Source organism: Gekko japonicus, unplaced genomic scaffold (genome assembly GCF_001447785.1).
Source record: "Gekko japonicus isolate JY-2015 unplaced genomic scaffold, Gekko_japonicus_V1.1 scaffold5508, whole genome shotgun sequence".
NCBI lineage: Eukaryota > Metazoa > Chordata > Lepidosauria > Squamata > Gekkonidae > Gekko > Gekko japonicus.
The window spans coordinates 1-20,104 of NW_015175019.1; the positions used below are offsets into that span (position 1 = coordinate 1).

Consider the following 20,104-nt stretch of genomic DNA (forward strand, 5'->3'; position numbering starts at 1 on the left):
GGCTCTTGGAGAACTCTTCTTGGAAACAGCAGCCACTGGGGGATTCGTCGCCCTTGTTTCCATATGGTGTTTTAACTCAGGGATCCCCAACATATTTGAGCCAGTGGGCACCTTTGGAATCCTGACACAGCATGGAGGGTCCGGCCACACAAAATGGCTGCCGCAGGAGGTGGAGCAGCCAGCCACAAAAATGGCTTCTGCAGCTTACCTCTTAATCACACAGTGAAGACCCTTGCGCCGTGGTGGCAGCTGCCGCCAAAGCAGCACGGTTAAAAATCTGCACAGCCAATCAAATCTCCAATGGCCAATCAAAAGCCTTGCTGGGAAAAAGCCCCAAACCGGCCCCACCCACTTTCTAAAAAGCAGCTGTGGGCACGGCGAAATGTGTTGACAGGCACTATGCTGGCCTGCCCTAACTGCAGGCATGGTTGCACAGTACCAGACGTTTACCCCAACATCTTCCTCATTGGATTCTGGGAGACAGCTGTGATGGTGTGGTGGCAGCCTTTGGGGGCAGCAAAATATCTTTGGACCACCCTATGGCAAAAGGAGGTTCTCATACTTAATTGGAGCATCTCACAGGCCCAAACCTCGGGTGCCAACCTGCAAGCGGGCAAAGTCAACAACTGCTCGTACACAGGCCTTCTCCGTTGTGGCCCCCCAAGGTCAACAACGCTCCCCCTCTGCTGGCCTTCCAGAAACTATGCAAAACCGTGTTGTTCAAGAGGGCTTTTCTGCACAGGCAATAGAGTTACACTGTACTAAGTGATGTGCAGATCAACTTGGATAAATTATTATAGACTGTGGTCTATTCTGCTGGGTAAAAGGTAAAGGTAAAGGTTCCCTTGCTCGAAAGCCAGTCGAGTCCAACTCTAGGGTTGCGGTGCTCATCTCTGTTTCCAAGCCGAAGAGCCAGCGCTGTCTGAAGACGTTTCCGTGGTCATGTGGCCGGCAGGACTAAACGCCGAGGCGCACGGAACGCTGTTACCTTCCCACCGAAGTGGTACCTATTTATCTACTTGCAATTTCTTGCTTTCGAACTGCTAGGTTGGCAGGAGCTGGAACTAGAGACGGGAGCTCACTCCGTCATGCGGCAACTCGGGTCTTGAACTGCTGAACTACTGACCTTCCACAGCCTGCAGTTCAGCGTCTCAACCACCTGAGCCACCGCAGCTACATTCTGCTGGGTAGACCTTGCTAAAAATAGGAACTTAACTATGTAATTTTTGCTTCATTCAAGGTGTGATGTTAATACTTACGCTTCGCCTCAGCTCTGTTGTTAGACTTCTGGCTGGTTCTACAACCTGAATCCTGTTGCACTGTTTATTGAATAATATCCCATGCTGTCGATTGTATTGACTAATTCTGTGTAATCTGCTTCTGTGTAATTTGTATAATCTGAGCCAGTGTGGTGTCGTGGTTAAGAGCGGTGGCCTCTAATCTGGAGAACCGGGTTTGAGTCCCCAGTGGATCAGTTACAGATCTCTCAGAGCAGTTCTCTCAACAGCAGTTCTTCCAGAGCTCTCTCAGCCCCACCTACCTCACAAGGGGTCTGTTCTGGGAAGAGGAAGGGAAGGCGATTGGAAACCACTCTGAGACTCAGAGTGAAGAGTGGGGTATAAATCCATCGCTTCTTCTTCTTTGAGTCCAGGCGAGACAGGAAGACTAGAAATAATGTAACCAAATAGACGGACGAAATACCTGTTCTTTGGGGTGTGGAGATCTTGTTGCTGGTCTCCAGGGCCAGTCCGGCGTCCAGAAATACTCCCACGTGGTTACTGCCGCTGCCGGCTGTGCATCCGATGTCACTCTTCTCCACCGTGTCCCAGATCTGCCCGTGCAAAAGAAACCAATGCGAGGACCGACCAGAGCAGACTCAGCGCTGGGAACAATCCGGCGCTGGGTGGTCCCCCACGGGGCACGCCCCGCCCTCACCTTTGCTTGGGTCAGCTTGTACTTCTTGTTGAGGACGTAGACGCCTTTGTCGACAGCCACCAGGCCAACGTGAGCATTCGCGTCTCCTTCCAGCTTGATTTTGGTTACCGATCCCGGTGTGTGGATTCTGTTATCTGCCTCAGTTGCTCCAGTCACAACAAGCTGTTGAACAAAAGTGTCAACGAGGTCAGGTCTAAACCATGGAAAGAGCCTGGTTGGAAATATTTGTCGGGAAAAAGAATGGTTTGTGATCTTGTACCAAACTCTTATCCTTTAAGAAGTCTTATGGATCTCCCATGGTCTGACCCAGGCAGGCTCTTCTGGTGTTCTTATGAGGGGAAGGCCTCGGCCTCTCTGCCCTGTTGCTGGCCCTCCGGAGGGACTGGCTGGCCCCTGTGTGAGACAGGATGCTGGACAAGATGGACCCTCCCTGGTCTGACCCAGCAGGGCTCTTCTGATGTTCTAATGAAGGCCTCGGCCTCTCCGCCGTGTCGTTGGCCCTCCAGAGGAACTGGTTTGCCACTGTGTGAGACGGGATGCTGGACTAGATGGACCTTCACTGGTATGATCCAGCAGGGCACTTCTGAGGTTCTTATGAAGGCCTCGGCCTCTCCGCCGTGTCGTTGGCCCTCCAAAGGAACTGGTTGGCCACTGTGTGAGACGGGATGCTGGACTAGGTGGACACTCACTAGTATGATCCAGCAGGGCTCTTCTGAGGTTCTTATGAAGGCCTCGGCCTTTCCGCCGTGTCATTGCCCCTCCAGAGGAACTGGCTGGCCCCTGTGTGAGACGGGATGCTGGACTAGATGGACACTCACTAGTATGATCCAGCAGTGCTCTTTTTAGGTTCTTTTGATGCACAGCTAGAGACACAGGGACTCTCCCAGGAAAAATGAGTGCTTGTTCCCCTGGGGAACGACCAAGTTTATGATAAAACCACTTGAGCCTCCTGGTGTGCAATTTCAGAGGAGCTGAGAGAGTCTCCAATCCCCTAAATAAAGAGCATGTTCCTGAAGACCTGCATTTCAACCCCAAAGGAATTTTAAAATTGAAACACAACGTGACTCAGCTCTTACACTCCTTCTGAACTGTCACAAGTGACAACAGGTACACATGAGTAGCCCCACAGCCCATTCCCATCACGGGTACTTCTTAGTGATTCTGGGGACACTGGGGACAAAAGTCCAGGATGGATCCTCAGAATCGGTTTGCCTGATGACGAAGAACCGATGCGTGTTAATAAATCTGACTCTGGCTTCGTAGGTCCAGCACTTTCTAACCAGAATGGAAACAAATCTGGAAAGGGATGGGATTTGCCAGATTTTGGATTAATAATAATAACAACAACAACAACAACAACAATAATAATAATCTTTCAATTTATTAATCACTCAATCCTGCAGAACTTGCTGGCTCCGAGCGATTTACAGTTACTCATATACATACGGGACTAACAATGATTCAAAGGGGTAAGGGAAGACAACATATAAATCTTTAAATCACACACATTCGTAGCCGATGGGGAGTTTGTTCAGCTGTAGGGTCAGACATGTTCCAACGGCATTTTCTCCCTTGGCGTGGCTTGATGTCATCAGCTTTCTCCAGGAGTGCTTCAAGTTGCAGCGTAGCACTGCCACCACCTGGCCGGACAGCCCATTACAGGCTTCCTTGATGCCGAAGAGTTATTTCTAGGCTTTTGGTCTTATGCGCTGGACATTCCGTTCGCCGGCTAACACCTCCCCCACCGGGGGGGTTTAGTGTGCCCACCCTCTCGAAGGAGTGGTTACCCATTTTATCTACTCGCCGAAGCTTTTGAACCGCTAGGTGGTTATGCATTCTTTTTTTTCCTCTCCATCAATTTTTTCCCCAGCTACAGCCACTTCACTTACCGTTCCCATGCAGGTATCTTTCACATCCACCCAGACAGAGTCAGCCACGATTTCGCTGTTCCCGATTTGAAAGTAAGCCACGATTCGGAAAGAAGGGATGAGGTCCGGGGTGATGGGCAGAGACATCGTCACCAGGTTCTGCCCCACGGCCTTGAGCTGCCTCCCGGTCTTGAAAATCTTTCCTTTGGTCATGATCTGATGGAGAACCAGAGACAGTAGTGTGGTAAGAGGGAAGAGGCTGAAACACAGAGACTGGGATAACGCTGGATTCACACAGCTCAGAGCTAGGAAAGCTCCTGGAGATTCTGTGTGCTCCATGGGGCTTGTTGTTACCCAAAGAGGCAGTCCCCAGTTTAATTGGGGGAATTAGCTTTAAGGAGACAGAGCGAGAGGTGGGCAACTGGGATCTCCACCAGTGTTTACAGGGAGCTTTCCCTTAGAGGACTCTCAAAATAAACCAGTACGATATATAAACTAGAACGGATTTTATTGAAATAAGACTAAGAGTGCAAAATACACATACAAACACACTAAAACACACACAAACTAGCTAAGGGGAGAATTAGGGAGGAAGTGAGAGAAAGTGATTTCGGAGAGGCGACAGGTACCAGTCTTGGAGAGTGAGGTCCACGGAGACAGCTGCAAAACAGCCAGCATTTCACAGAGTGAAGAAGGAAACCCACACACAAGTGGGGGTGTGAAACTGATGTCAAGGACACACACACAAACTGGACTAGTGTCTGGGTGTGCTTGATATAGGAAAAGTGTTCCCTGGGGCTATGCTGACTTGATTTTTTTCACCGAGTAACAATGATTTGGGCAAAACCTTGATGGGCATGCCTGAGATGCATGTTTTTTGATGACCTGTCAAGTACTGTATGGGAAAACTACCAGGTTCTATGAATAGGGTTAAATGTGCATAATTAGGGTAAATGGGTAAGAGGAAGTGAGGCTGGGCATGTGATGAGGTTAATTCAAGGTGAAGAGAAACCCAGTGTTCCTAAATTATACATCTCCTCACAGTGTGGAGAGGTCGTTAGTTAGTCAGTTGCTTCTGTTAGTTAGTCAGTTGCTTCTGACTCACCTTCAAAAACATTTTCCCAGGCTTGTCACTGATTGGCATCCATTTCATGTCATTTTAGGCCAGAAAGTGTCCTATATTTATGATTTTTGAGGTGATATTTGTATGCAGGGTGTTTACACCTTTCTCTCTCTAATCACTAAACTGCCCTTCTGAGGGAGGAGGGGTCTGACTGCTAACATTGTCAGTGTGGGTCACTGGAGTGATATACATGGCGGAATGAACATATAGCACTGCCAGGGGTACCAACCTCCAGGTGGGGCCTGGAGAACTCCTGGAATTACAACTGACCCAAAATCAGTTCCTCTGGAGAAAATGGCTGCTTTGGAGGGTGGGCGTTATACCCTGCTGAGATCCCTCCCCTCCCCAAACTACACCTTCCCCCAGGATCCACCCTCAGAGCTCCAGGAATTTGCCAAGCTAGACTGGGCAACCTTAAGTGCACTGCTGGAATGGAAGCTCCAGGCAATGTGGCCAACTCACATGAATTCACAGGAACCCCCACCTCCAGTTGAGAGCTAGGGTCGCCAAGTCTATCTTCGCCGGGAGCGGGGGGCTCCCGGTCGGCGTCTTGTGCACGCGTGTGCGTGCGAAGTGCACACCGCAAGCACATCACCCGGAAGTGACGGGAGGACGCCAGGCACGCTGGGGGCGGGGCCATGGCCATACAAGGGAAAACCATAGAATTTTCCCTTGTATGGCCCCCCCGGAGCCCGATCTGGCGGCGCCGGGGAGCGGGCCTCTGGGGCGGGGTTTTCCCCGCCCCCCAGGGGGGACTTGGGATCCCTATTGGGAGCTGAAGGTCCCCTGGAATTACAACTGATTTCCAAACTACATAGATAGTTAATTTGTTTGTTTGTTTGTTTGTTTAACAGCTTTATTCTACTTATTCTGGAGAAAACGGCTGCTTTGGAAGGCGGACTGACTGGCATTCTAGCCTGCTGAGGTCTCTCCCCTCCCTAAAGCCCAGCCTCCCCAGCCTCCACCCTCAAATCCCCAAGCATTTCTGAACTTGGGGTTGGCAACCTTATGTGACATGGTGTCAGCTCCGCTGCCATTGTAAAGGGGGGAAGGCAGGAGGCCGCTGGGTGAGCATCTTCATGTGCTGGAATGTTAACTTTCATTTCCTTCGCTGTGCCTTTGCTCATTCCTGGGCTTCTGACCTTGGTACCTTGGTCCTGTCCCTTCGCCGGGAACCTGAACCCGTTAGTTTAGGCGCGTTGCAGCTCATCCTCTGATTGGCCTAATTCCATCAGGGGACCCCGTTTTGAAACCTGTATATCTTCCCTCTCCTGCCCTGGTAGTTAGATCTAACACTGAATGTATGGACAGATGACCTGCCTTTACTGTACTCGATAAACTTGATCCTTCTGAAGGAACGTTGTTGAGACTGATTGCTGTGGGACTCTGACACATGGGATTGGGGTGGTTTTTGGGCCTCCCCACAGAAGACCTCAAACCAAACCTCTCAAGAGAAAGAAGGAGAGGAGGAGGAGGAGGTGGAGGAGGAGGATAGATGTGCACTACCCAAACAGAGTCTCAGAGTGGCTGACAATCTCCTTTCCCTTCCCCTCCCCACAACAGACACCCTGGGAGGTAGGTGGGGCTGAGAGAGCTCTGTGAGAAACTTCTCTTGAGAGAACAGCTCTGAGAGAACTGTGACTGACCTGAGGTCACCTGGCTGGCTGCATGTGGAGGAGGAGTGGGGAATCATGCAAGATATTCCTAGTTCCTGCTTTTCCATGAGGCAGTTCGAAAGCAAGAAATTGCAAGTAGATCAATAGGTACCCCTTCGGTGGGAAGGTAACAGCGTTCCGTGCGCCTTGGTGTTTAGTCAAGCCGGCCACATGACCACGGAAACGTCTTCGGACAGCGCTGGCTCTTCGGCTTTGAAACGGAGATGAGCACCACAACCCTAGTGTCAGATTCGACTGGCTTTCGAGCAAGGGAACATTTACCTTTACCTAATCACAGGTCCCTGGAGATCTATCTATTTAATGAATTACCTTTCGGTCAGTTGAACTCCAGGTGGGTTACAACATATTAGAAGAATGCAAAAAAAATGACTTATTGATGGACTGCCAGTCCTCTCCTTTGGGGTGTTATGATGCACGAAAAAATAACTGCAGCCAACATCCTTCAGTGGCATGACTTTTTGCAGTTGAAGCTTAAATATACCCAGGAGGACATCTTCACATTTTCTTGAACATTTTCTGCTCCATACCCCCGTGGGAGGAACAGAAATTGGGGAGAAAATTTCAGGCAGACGTTTCAGGCACCCCCTTCCTGTCTGTCATTTCTCTGGTGCAAACTGGTGAACCAGGAAGCAACACACACAAAAGAGGAAACAGGGGGCCGCTGTGTAATCTGAAGTTTGGCCCTTAGACAAGGCACTGTCATCTCACTCCCTTCCATTGGTGGAGGCGTTGGCTGCTAGGGCATGGTTTCCCTAGGGACGTAACAATTTTCCAGCCCTCCAAGGTCTTCGGCTACCAGGGGCTCCTTCCAGAGAACATAAGTATTAATTACAAAGGAGAAGGAGAAGAAGGAGGAGGAGATTGGATTTCTACCCCACCCTTCACTACCCAAGGGAGTCTCAGAGCGGCTGACAAACTCCTTTCCCTTCCCCTCCCCACAACAGACACCCTGGGAGGTCGGTGGGGCTGAGAGAGCTCTGGCAGAAACGGCTCTTTCTCAAGGACAGCTCTTGTCAGAACTATGGCTTGCCCAAGGTCATCCAGCAGCTGCAAATGGAGGAGTGGGGAATCAAACCTGGTTCTCCCAGATTAGCATCCGCGTACTTAACCACGACACCAAAGGAGATTTGGCCCTTGGATTTCCCCCCTGCACTTACTATGTAGGTGAAATAACGGATCTGGTCCATCACGTTTGGTCTGTTGGTCTTCACATTGAAATTGATCGGCAAGTTATCCCCGGCCCTGAGCTCCCTGGCTGTGACGGCCAAATGGAGGTAGTTCCCGGACTGTCCCTGGGTCTGGTAGGCGTTGGCCAAGATGGTATTGCTGGCCTGTGCATTGGCCTGGACTTTCGGGTGCCTGGTTTTGACCTAAAAGAGAGAGAGAGTCATCAGTCAAATCCCAAAGCCCCTACAGCATCCTTTTAATTCCATCACAAAGAAAATGGAAACGCCACTTCAAGTTCTGCTGAAAAAAAAGCTGTGGGAAGGAAGGAATTGGCTCCGATCCTGGGGAAAGGAGCATCTACCAAGCTTTTTGTATGACCTGCATATTCCTGCAGGGGTGGTGTTATGTATTTGCTTATTGGTATTGCTTAAAGTAACTAGCAGAAGCTTCAGACACAAACTCCATAGACAAAGCCTAATGTCACGGGCTACTGTTACCCAGCTGAGAGCCTTATAAAATATGGTCCCTCCCCCATCAATCTCTGAATTTCTGTGACAAATGGGTGGTCTGGCCCAAACCGCATTGTCCTCTGTCCAAAAGGGTGTGGAAGGGTGGTCCAGCGTGGAATGGGAATGACTGGGTCCCAGATCCCAGGCACTCTAGGTGGCGCTCTTGAGTCTTCGCAAAGTTTCTGTCACATCCTTCCTCGAATAAGTGAGAGTATGAAGCACAGTCATGCACATATACCTCATCCAGGGTTCCCTCTAAGCTGAGTGAGTGTGAGCTAGCTCACGGGTTTTTTAGCCTCCGGCTCACACATTTCTGCCTTCGCTCAGGAAGGATGGGGGCTCCAGAGCAAACTAATACATGCAGCAGCCAAATTGGTCGCTCACAACTTTAATGCCAGGAGCTCACAAAGTAGATTTTTTGCTCACAAAACTTCACAGCTTAGAGGGAACATCCATCAGACTCCACTCAAACTCACCTGTGCACAGGTACAATCCTATCAGGGCCTAGCATCAAAGCACATTTCCCTCCTCGGCACAGAAAATGAGGAGGACGGTGGATTTATGTATAAAAGGAAGGGTCCCGCCAATCCTTCCGCTAGGGTGAGCTGAATCTGCTTGGACCAACAAAGCCCTATATCGTGCACTGAGCAGGGAACCCTCCCCTAAAAGCTCCCAAGCTCCCCAGGAAAACTGGCTTTGTGTATAGACCAGAGGTCCCCAACCTTTTGGGGCCTGTGGGCACCTTGGGAATTCTGACATTGTCTGGTGGGCGCAGCCGCCAAAGGGCTGCCGCCAAATGGCTGCCACAGAGCCGAACCCATGCAGAAAATGGCTGCCACAGCTTAGCTCCGATCACACAGGGAAGAGGCTTGTGCTGCGGAGGCAGCTGCTGCCGAAGCCATCTCCAGTGGTCAAGGTCAGAGGCCTTGCTGGGCAGAAGCCCTAGTTGGCCCTCCCCACTTTCTACAAACAGCTGGCGGGCACCAGGAAAGGTGCTGGAAGACGCCATGCTGCCCATGGGGACCACGTTGGGGACCGCTGGTATAGACAGTCGCCACAAGCCGAGTGAAACTCGGCACAATCTCAGAACAACTCACTGTGATTCTCAGCTGTTGTTGGTTTGCTGGCGTGTTCAGGATAAGTTTGGCAGTTCCATCGCTCTGGGTAAGCGCCTCCGCTACGATGGGATCCGATACCACGGGGATATTTGGAGCTGGGGAGCCATCAGGGTTGGTGACAAAGGCCTGGGAGAAATCAGAAGAGCACAAAGAACCAGCGTGAAGCACACAGAAACCTCCACTGAGCCCAGCTCACTTCTCCACTTCATCTGGAATATCTGAATATAATTCCACTGCTGCCTATGACTGTTGATATAGTTTTAAACTAGCTTTATCTGATCCTGTAGGCTCAACCAGATGAGACGCAGATCACCCGCTTAGTCCATCCACTGCAAACTGCAGGCTAGAGCAGCCTCGATTTGCCTCAGAGCTGTGCACAGGAAAAGAGAAAAGGTTTAACCCTTCAACTTCCGCTCACTTTTGCTTTTTAAAGCTGGCTCCCTCCCACAATTAGTTTTTCAAGGAGAAAATGTTTCCTTTAAGAAAAGCCACAACCAAGTGCACTCGCTTTCCTGTTTGGCCCCGAGGCAAATTGAGGTATGCATTGTACAGACAGACCGAGATGTTCATTCTTCAGTTCGCCTGTTTGAACACCGAGACTGGGCCATAAGAAGATTTTAATTAATAGTACTGTACCGTCAGTTCATACGGCATTCCTGGCTTGAAGTACTTGGGGGTTCTTGTGAAGTGGATTTCGTAGGGAGATGTCACAATCTTAATGCCACTTTGTTCAGCTACCACCATGTCATTGCCTGCGAAAGCAAGAAAGAGATGCAAATACGAATGTGAATCCCCAGTTGTTGGGGGAGGGGAATGTAACGTTTGAGAACCAATTCCAATTCAGGAGGGGCAGAAGCATCCCAAAGTGATGCTATGGATTTCACCAAGATTTTGATAAAGTTCCTCATCAAAGGCTCCTAAGTAAGCTCAAAAATCATGGGATATGTTAATGCCCTTTTATGCCCTTTTATGGATTAAAAACTGGCTAATTAAATGGATTTCACCAAGATTTTGATAAAGTTCCTCATCAAAGGCTCCTAAGTAAGCTCAAAAATCATGGGATATGTTAATGCCCTTTTATGCCCTTTTACGGATTAAAAACTGGCTAATTAATAGGAAACAGAGAGTGAGTAGTGAAGTGGCTAAATTTGCGGATGATACAAAGTTGTTCAGGGTGGTGAAAACCAGTGAGGATTGTGAGGCACTCCAAAGGGATCTGTCAAGGATGGGCAAGTGGGCGTCAACATGGCAAATGGGGTTCAATGTGGCCAAGTGCAAGGTGATGCACATTGGAGCCAAAAATCCTAAATATAAATACACATTGATGGGGTCTGAACTGGCAGAGACTGAGCAAGAGAGAGATCTTGGAGTTGTAGTGGATAACTCACTGAAAATGTCAAGACAGTGTGTGACTACAATAAAAAAGGCCAATGCTATGCTGGGGATTATTAGGAAGGGTATTGAAAACAGATCAGCCAATATAATAATGCCCCTATATAAATCAATGGTGAGACCTCATTTGGAATACTGTGTGCAGTTCTGGTCACCACACCTTAAAAAGGATATTATAGCTTTGGGAAAAGTGCAGAAAAGGGCAACTCGAATGATAAAAGGGTTGGAACACTTTCCCTTTGAAGAAAGGTTAAAGCGCTTAGGGCTCTTTAGCTTGGAGAAAAGACGACTGAGGGGTGACATGATCGAGGTTTATAAGATTATGCATGGGAAAGAGCAGGTAAAGAAAGAGGTACTTTTCTCCCTTTCTCACAATACAAGAACTCGTGGGCACTCCATGAAACTGCAGAGCGGTCGGGTTAGAACGGATAAAAGGAAGTACTTCTTCACCCAAAGAGTGATTAACACATGGAATTCACTGCCACAGGAAGTGGTGGGTGCTACAAGCATGGACGGCTTCAAAAGGGAATTAGATAAGCATATGGAGCAGAGGTCCATCAGTGGCTATTAGCCACAAGGTATAGCTAGGGGCTCTGGGGCAAGTGATGCTCTGTCTTCTTGGTGCTTGGGGGGGGGTCAACAGTGGGAGGGCTTCTAATGTCCTGGCCCCACTGCTGGACCTCCTGATGGCACTGGTATTTCTGGCCACTGTGTGACACAGAGTGTTGGACTGGATGGGCCTTTGGCCTGATCCAACATTGGCGTCTCTTATGTTCTTATGTTCTTATAAGTACCAGCATTTTGAATTATGCTCTGCCTATTTGCAGTTATGTACTACCACAACAGTGAAGAAGGGCTGCTCACCTAGTAGTTAGATAGTGAGGTTAAAGAGGTGAGATATGTGATTGAATCCAAAAGTTATTTTTGCCAACAGAAGGTGGGAATTTTTACCAGTTTTCCCTACTACTACCTGCCCCCCTGTGTTCCTGAAGATCGCCTGTGATCCAGTAGCAGGATTTTGAAAAACATACTGAGCTTCAGCCAACAGAGAATGACCCTTGGATCCAACTCATTATATTTATTTCTTCTTCCTTGGAAAAATATGAAAGTATAGTGGAGAAACCATATCCCTGTGACCCTCTGCCCACTACTTACAGATGTTCATCTGGCCTCATGAACCTTGCCTATTTTGAATAAATAGATTTGATAGTTTAAAATATGGCATTTCAAGGATAAGTTTTCCCCCCCTCCACAAATACTAAAGGTAAGATCGTGTAGCAGAATACTTCTTCAGGTACGAAGGATAAGAATGTGTTGCCAATTACTGATATTCTAGTTTATAAGTGCTACATAAAACATTATCCTTTTACTCCCACTGTCTCTTAAAGAGTAATTCATCAATGTGTTCTTGAACAAATAAGTGGTGATAGGAACACTTCTTATTACAAATACAAATAGCACATTCTTCTCACATGGCTCCTTCTATTCATCATTTTAAAATTACATGGAACAGGAAGGAGAGCCAGTTCTTGGCTGCTTCCCTTGCGGCACATTTTTTAAAAGGTGACATTTTGATGTGAGCATCATTTGCCATGAGTTACTTCAAAATATGGGCTGGGATCTTCTGGGGCCATATCTATTCCTGGCCGTGGACCTAGTAATAATATGTGTTGCTCACAGATTAAAATAAATTCAAAGTGAAGTTTTAAATAACTTCCAGGGTGCTTGTGTCAAAGCCATGTGCACTCCTCTGGCATCTCTCATCCAAGTCTTCTTTTGATGTCATTCCACGGCCTGCGAGAATAGCCATTATCTCTTTCTGTTCTCTCTGAGATACTGTTGCATGGCTATTTTTAGCAAAGGTCACACTATACATAAAGACAGCATCAACATCAGGAACTGTGTGCGTTGTGAGAGCCAAGTATCTTTGGAAAGGCTTAGCCTATTTCACTCTCTGGAATTTCATATGTCATTATGACTATATCTAATTCCAAACATGGCTCCATCTGCAGATACTTAAAACTGTAGATTGGGGCCATCTAGAGAGAAAACAGGTATTTCTACAATGTTGGGGTACGTCCAGGATTACAGAATATGAAAACTTTTAGGGGGGGCAGTTAAATCCCCCTAAACAGAGCATCATTGTCTGTGCTTGTGCAAATAACACGCTTTCATTGGCCTGCCATCATCTGTGGGGGGCACATGTGAGAGACTGGTGAGGTGGAGGGGAGCTGCAACCATCTGAGTCAGCTGGAGGAGACAGTGGGGCTGCAGGTGGATGGTGGAGGGAACAGTAGGAGAAGCAGCTGCCCACAATGACTGGTGGGCAGGCAGGCAGGCAGAGGCAGTGAGGTGGGAATGGGAGAGTGAGCTTCTCTATCCCCATTGCCATGTAAATCTGGCTGCAAACACAGGGGCACTGCAGGCTGGCAGGTGGATTGATAAGTAAAGGAAGAGGGGAATGATGGGATTCCCTCTGGCAACTGCCACACCCACCACTAAGGCAATGCTTCAGGTGAACAGGGGAGGGCAGGGGAGGAAGGCTGGGAGCCTCAAGAGCCATCGCATCCTGCTGCTTTCCCTCCATTTCCCACATGGACCCTGTGAGGTAAATTGAGTATGTGTGATGAACCTAAGGTCATCCAGGGAGCTTCCATGTTAGAATGAGAGTTCTGACCTGGGTCTCCCAGATCCTACTCTGAAACTCTAACCCCCACATCACACTGACTTTTGTGCAATGGCTGCTGTTAAGCACTAAGTGAGCAGCTAGGCCTTGGTGAGTTATGGAAGTCAAATGGTATCAAGTTGCCCAGTGTTTGCTGCTGGCCCTGATGAGTACATCATCAAAGACTAAAACAGCCCTCAAAAGCGGCCTGCCCCTTGCCTTTTGCTTACGGAATACAAGGCTGGAAGACTGACAAAACTGTTGCGTTTGCCTAGCAATGCCACTGAGGGCATTTGCCTAGCAATGCCACTGAGGGCATTTGCCTAGCAATGCCACTGAGGGCATTTGGAGCTTTTCTCAGGTTTGTAGAAATATCTGTCTTTTCTGTTTATGCCCCCAATCTCCAGATATCGAGTATTAGATATATTGAATATCCTAACTGAAGTTTTAGTCCTAGTCCTAAAAGTATGTCTAGTCCTAAAAGTAGTTCCAAAAAGATTAATCTTCAAAAGTCATTAGTGATCCAGGTTGATAATAGGCATCTCTACAGAGGCTATGTAAATCTGGTAAATTATCTGCTATTTCCTTCTGTTTTAGGGAGGATACTTTATCTCATAAAGTACAGCATCAAATCAGTGACACTGCTTCCCATTTGTGGTGCAAAGAGAGAATAGATCCGCTCCCTCTTCTACATGACAGCCCTTCAGATACTTGAAGATTGGCAATCATGTCCCCTCTAAGCCTTCTCTTTTCCAGGCTAAACATACCCAGCTCTTTCAGCCTTTCCTCATAAGACTTGGATTCCAACCCTCTCACCATCCTGGTTGCCCTCTTAAGAACATAAGAACATAAGAGACGCCAATGTTGGATCAGGCCAAAGGCCCATCCAGTCCAACTCTCTGTGTCACACAGTGGCCAGAAATACCAGGTGCCATCAGGAGGTCCACCAGTGGGGCCAGGACATTAGAAGCCCTCCCACTGTTGACCAGTGTTCCCTCTCAGCTGAGCTAGTGTGAGCTAGCTCACAGGTTTTTAGGCTCCGGCTCACAGATTTTTGTCTTAGCTCAGGAAGGAGGGCTCCAGAGCAAATTAATTTATGCAGCAGCCAAATCGCTCGCTCACCACTTTAATGCTAGTCGCTCACAAAGTAGAATTTTTGCTCACAAAACTCCACAGTTTAGAGGGAACATTGCTGTTGACCCCCCCCCCCCAAGCACTCTTCTAGAATCAAACTACTCGGAAAGCACAATTTTTGAATGAGACTCACAGGTCATCGGCCAGCACAGACGCATGCTCAACAGACAGGCAAATCTACATCTCAGACCTGGAAATTAACAAAACAAAAGAGAGAATAGATCCGCTCTGTCTTCTACATGAGGAGCTTTATTTCTATTTGAAAAAGTGTGTGTGTGCTTAGCACACGAAAGCTCACACCCTGAATAAACCTCTGTTGGTGTTAAAGGTGCCCGACTGGACTCTGAGTTTTGTTAGAGGCCCCACCGGACTCCAGATTTGCTCTGCTGCTTCAGAACGACACGGCCGGCCACCTGGATCTCTCTTCCTGGACATGAACACGGAGACAAAACCCTCCGGAGGGCAAGTGATTGGAGGACCTTCGCCTGAGCTGAGAGCGGGGCAAGCCGGGTCACGGCCCACAGGGCCCCCCCCTGACTCTGAGTTTCCAGAGGGCTCCCCCCCCGCCCCCCTCAGCCTTTGGCTGTCGGAAACTCAACGAGGGACTGATCCACCAAGACCATTTTTAAGCTCTCAGGAGCCGATGAATCATGGAAAGGGTAGGAACGTTCTTCCCCAGGGTCCCAAGCATGGAGGAAAACATGAAAAGGGGAATTTGTCGATGATGGCACAAACACACAAACACACACACCCGTCGCAGCATGAAATGCCACACGTCTTCCAAGAGGGCAGCGGAACAGCCAGACAGCCGCCTGCTCATAAGAACATAAGAACACAAGAGAGAAGCCAGTGTTGGATCAGGCCAATGGCCCATCCAGTCCAACACTCTGTGTCACACAGTGGCCAGAAATACCAGGTGCCATCAGGAGGTCCAGCAGTGGGGCCAGGACACTAGGAGCCCTCCCACTGTTGACCCCCACCTCCACACACCAAGAACACATAGCATCCCTTGCCCCAGACTGAGAGTTCCTGTCTATACCTTGTGGCTAAGAGCCACTGATGGACCTCTGCTCCATATAAGAACCTAAGAGAAGCCAATGTTGGATCAGGCCAGTGGCCCATCCAGTCCAACACTCTGTGTCACACAGTGGCCAGAAATACCAGGTGCCATCAGGAGGTCCAGCAGTGGGGCCAGGACACCAGAAGCCCTCCCACTCTTGCCCCCTTCCCCCCAAGCACCAAGAAGCACATCAACAGAAGTTGGAGTGTGGTTAAGTGCCTCTCATCTGCACGCCAGTTACAACATTAAGCTTAGAGGTCAGTATTGCTTATTTCTTTTATTGATTTACTAAATTCACATTCTGTCTCGCTGCCCTCACGAGGGCCAGGAAGGCAACGAACAATTTAAAACATACCTGATGAAACCCACATTTCAGAGCCATCAAAATCAACCCCTGCTCTCAAACCCACATCGTTACAACAGATCAAAAGCAGAGTTAAAATACATGCAATGTTAAGCAGGCCTACTCAGAGGTAAGTCCTAGTTTATTCAACGAGGCTCATATGTTTTTTTTAAAAAAGACAGAAGACACCGTCATACAGAACTCATTTCAGAGCCACTGTGGCGTAGTGACTAGGGTGTTGGGCTAGGAGACCCAGGTTCGAATCCCTGCTCTGCCATGGAAGCCCACTGGGTGACCTTGGGCCAGTCACACTCTCCGCCTAACCTACCCCACAGGGTTGTTGTGGGGATACCATGGAGAAGAGGAGAAGCGTGTAAGCCACTTTGGGTCCCCGCTAGGGAGAAAGGTGACATAAATGAAGTAATGGATTAAAAATTAAATAAAAGAAGAGGAGATTGGATTCATACCCCGCCCTTCACTACCCAAAGGAGTCTCAGAGCGGCTTACAGACTCCTTTCCCTTCCCTTCCCCACAACAGACACCCTGTGAGGTAGGTGGGGCTGAGAGAGCTCTGGCAGAAGCTGCTCTTGAGAGAACAGCTCTGAGAGAACTATGGCTTGCCCAAGGTCATCCAGCAGCTGCAAGAGGAGGAGTGTGGAATCAAACCCAGTTCTCCCAGATTAGACATAGCCTCTGTCTCAAATTTGGGTCTTAGTTCTAGGCATGGCTAACACAGCATGGCAAACGGACCTGGGACTTTCATTGCAGTGATTTTAGAGAACTACCGGCAGTTTAGTCCTGTGGACCTCTCATGATCCCTGCTTACAACAAGGAACTCACTGGGATTTATTTCTAAGTAAAGATGAGGCTGCAGACTGTCATACAGATGAAAGCCAGTATCAGGTTGGTCCTCTTTGGCCTTCTGATCGACATAAACCCACCTTGCAGTGATGGACACTCTGAAATTGTCATCACTATCAATGTTATAAAACTTCTCGTGCGGGACCAGAAGGACTTCAAAGCTTGGGAGCACTGGAAGGAAAACACAGAAGGAAGAGATTGTGTAATGATTTCTTGTTTTGGTGTCTGTGTTCCTTTAAATGTTTAGTTTGACTGCAGTAATGTAAGGAGAGTGATAGAGGAAGACAAGTGTGATGTGATTGGCTGATGACTGAGAGTGTGGGAGGAGGGGTGTCTATGAGGTGACTCTGTGTGTGAAGTTTGAAGAGAGCACATAGTCTGTGTGACTATGAGAGTTTGAGTCTATTCTGTATGAATAAAATAAGACAAACAGTTCAGCCTGTGTGACTATGAGAGTTTGAGTCTATAGGGGTGTCTATGAGGTGATTCTGTGTGTGAAGTTTGAAGAGAGCACATAGTCTGTGTGACTATGAGAATTTGAGTCTATTCTGTGTGAATAAGACAAACAGTTCAGCCTGTGTGGCTATATATATATATATGAGAGAGAGAGAGATTAGACTGAGTGTCTACACCTGTCAGAGTGGAGTTTGGAGTTTGAGAGACTATTTGTGATGCCAAGCTTTCCCAGTTCCTTTCTTCAGCATCAGTTCAAAATAACCAGAAACCTATTTTGTTCTTTATTAAATAAATCATTTTTATTTAAACTTATCCCAGCAATTAGAATAGTCCTCATTCTACCAAGAGAGAGAGATTTGGAATTTTTAATTCCTGGTGGCAACAGAAATCTACCAAGTTCATGTACACAGTGTGTTTTAAAGGTAAAACTGTCTCCCCGATAAGCGAGGACATCACAGATTGTAAACAGTCTGATTCTAGAGACCTGATGTCTGTTTTGTAAGGTTTTGGGGGGAGGTAGAAAACTGTTCCTTGGTGCTTTGGACAGAGGAGTACAGAGGAGTGTGGGAGGGATGCCGAGATTAACGGACATTCAAAAATCTGAACTTTTCCCCTCCCGCATTCAAGGGTCCTCGTCACAATTCTGGACATTACTTGCAATGCTTGAGTCTTCCCTGGGGAAGAGTCAAACGATAAATGCATCCTGGGATCAGGCAGAGGAGATGAACCAGAATTGACCATTCTTACCATATTCTTTGACTTCAAAATGTGTGGTGAAAGTATGCTGGGGAGAGTCTTCATACTTGGCCGTCACCATCCATGTTCCAAGGCTAGAGGAGAAAGAAATTCAGGAAGGGTGGAATTCTTTAGTGCTTCTGTTTCATCAGCTTTGTGACAATAAATGAGAAATAAGGGTTGTCCCCAGACTTTGTACACAGAATGGTATTACCCCAGAATGTTCCCTCTAAGCTGAGTTGGTGTGAGCTAGCTCACAGTTTTTTAGCCTCCGGCTCACGCATTTTTGTCTTAGCTCAGGAAGGGATGGCTCCAGAGCCAACTAATTGATGCAGTAGCCAAATCACCTGCTCACAACTTTAATGCAAGTAGCTCACAAAGTAGGATTTTGGCTCATGGGACTCCACAGCTTAGAGGGAACATTGGTCGTCTGTGTTTTTTGATGTTCACCCACAGGAAACAAAGTGAAGCTTGGAACAGAATAACTTGTCCAGAAAAACAGAGGCCCTGTTTGTGATGCGGTGCCCAGAGGCTCAGAAACACAGAAGGCACTGGACCTATTTCTTCCACAGCCGATATTTCAGGTTCGCTGCTGTAGAGATGGATCTAACCAGGGGTCATTTGGGGGGGGACGCGGGGGGACGCCATCTCCCCGGGTGAGGTGCGGGAGGGCAGGGCCTGGAGCTCCCTGCTGGTGCCCGCTGGAGGTCGCCGCTGGCTGTGGGGAGGACACACTTCCGGTGATGTCAGGGGGTGTGGCATATGCTAATGAGTTATGCTAATGAGTCCCCCTAGCTCTTTTTCTATGAAATGACCCCTGGATCTAACAGTGACATTCATAGTAAATTACCTCACAATCTCAGGTATATTGAAGGGCTGGATGTTTGTTGAAATAGAGGCAATGGAAACATGGTGGACTACAATGCCATCTGGTGTCTGGAAAGAGAAGAGAACATCATCATGTAAGGGAGAAGAAGGAGAAGAAGGACAAGGAGGAGGAGGAGAAGAGGAGAAGGAGAAGAAGAAGAGGAAGAGGAGGAGGAGGAGGAGGAGAGGGGTCTAGGAATTGTCAGAAACTCTATGGTCAGAGCTTCCTGTAAGGTTGTTTTTGCTTTGCCTCCAAGCCACAGCAAACTTATGGTGCACAGGGTTTTCAAAGTATGAGATGTCCAGACATGGTTTTCCATTGCCTGCCTCTGCATCATGACCGTGCACTGGCAGAGGAAGTGGTGGCAGCTACAAGCATGGACGGCTTCAAAAGGGAATTAGATAAGCATATGGAGCAGAGGTCCATCAGTGGCTATTAGCCACAAGGTATAGATAGGGGCAGGTGGCTCTTCACTGCACCAGGGGGTCTGGCATCCCTGAGAGGGCAGGGCACATTCATGAGGGGTTGTCACTCTCCCCAATGGCTACGAGCCTGAGCCCCACTGAGCTCGTAGTGAGGAGACTTTCACAGGAAATCGTGATGGAAAATGCCGTAAAGTTGCAGCCAGTTTTTGATGACCCTGTAGGGTTTTCAAGGCAAGAGAAATTCAGAGGTGGTTTGCCATTGCCTGCCTCTGCTCTGTTACTATGGACTTCCTTGGCAGTCTCCCATCCAAGTACGAACCAGGGCGATGCAGCTTAGCTTCTGAGAGTGGATGAGATTGGGCTAGCCTGTGCCCTCCAGGTCAAGGCAAAGAGAGGCGGGTTGCTGTTGCAATCTGAGTAGCAACCTTGGACTTTGTCGATGGTCTCCCATCCAAGTACGAACCTTAGCTGACCTTGCTCAGCTTCCGAAGTCTGACGACATCAGCTTATCCTGGGCCATCCAGGCCTAGGCAAGAGATGCTCAGATATGGATTGCCATTGCTTGCCTCAGCATGGCAGCCCAACTATTAACCAGGACCAACCCACAATGGAGCGGTGGCACAGAGGATTTATCCTCTGGTTAGTATTTTTTATTATTATTATTATTCACATTTCTATCCCGCCCTCCCCGGAGGCTCAGGGCGGCTTACAGGGCATATTGCCAGATAAATCCATAAAACAATACAAAATATTAAATTACAACCCTATT

The 20,104-nt window shown here is 48.3% G+C and overlaps 1 protein-coding gene across 1 annotated transcript in view; it reads right to left on the bottom strand.

Moving 5' to 3' along the window:
- Window positions 1-1,701: 1,701 nt before the first annotated feature.
- Window positions 1,702-20,104, bottom strand: part of LOC107122159 (A.superbus venom factor 1-like) — a gene marked incomplete at both ends in the record, with an annotated part of 27,930 nt that continues 9,527 nt past the window's right edge. The window contains 9 exons of the mRNA XM_015425187.1: window positions 1,702-1,831; window positions 1,936-2,097; window positions 3,825-4,019; window positions 7,760-7,972; window positions 9,376-9,522; window positions 10,033-10,148; window positions 16,831-17,022; window positions 18,055-18,137; window positions 18,893-18,978. Of these exons, the coding sequence (XP_015280673.1) occupies window positions 1,702-1,831; window positions 1,936-2,097; window positions 3,825-4,019; window positions 7,760-7,972; window positions 9,376-9,522; window positions 10,033-10,148; window positions 16,831-17,022; window positions 18,055-18,137; window positions 18,893-18,978 (1,324 nt within the window). The remainder of the gene's footprint in view (window positions 1,832-1,935; window positions 2,098-3,824; window positions 4,020-7,759; window positions 7,973-9,375; window positions 9,523-10,032; window positions 10,149-16,830; window positions 17,023-18,054; window positions 18,138-18,892; window positions 18,979-20,104) is intronic.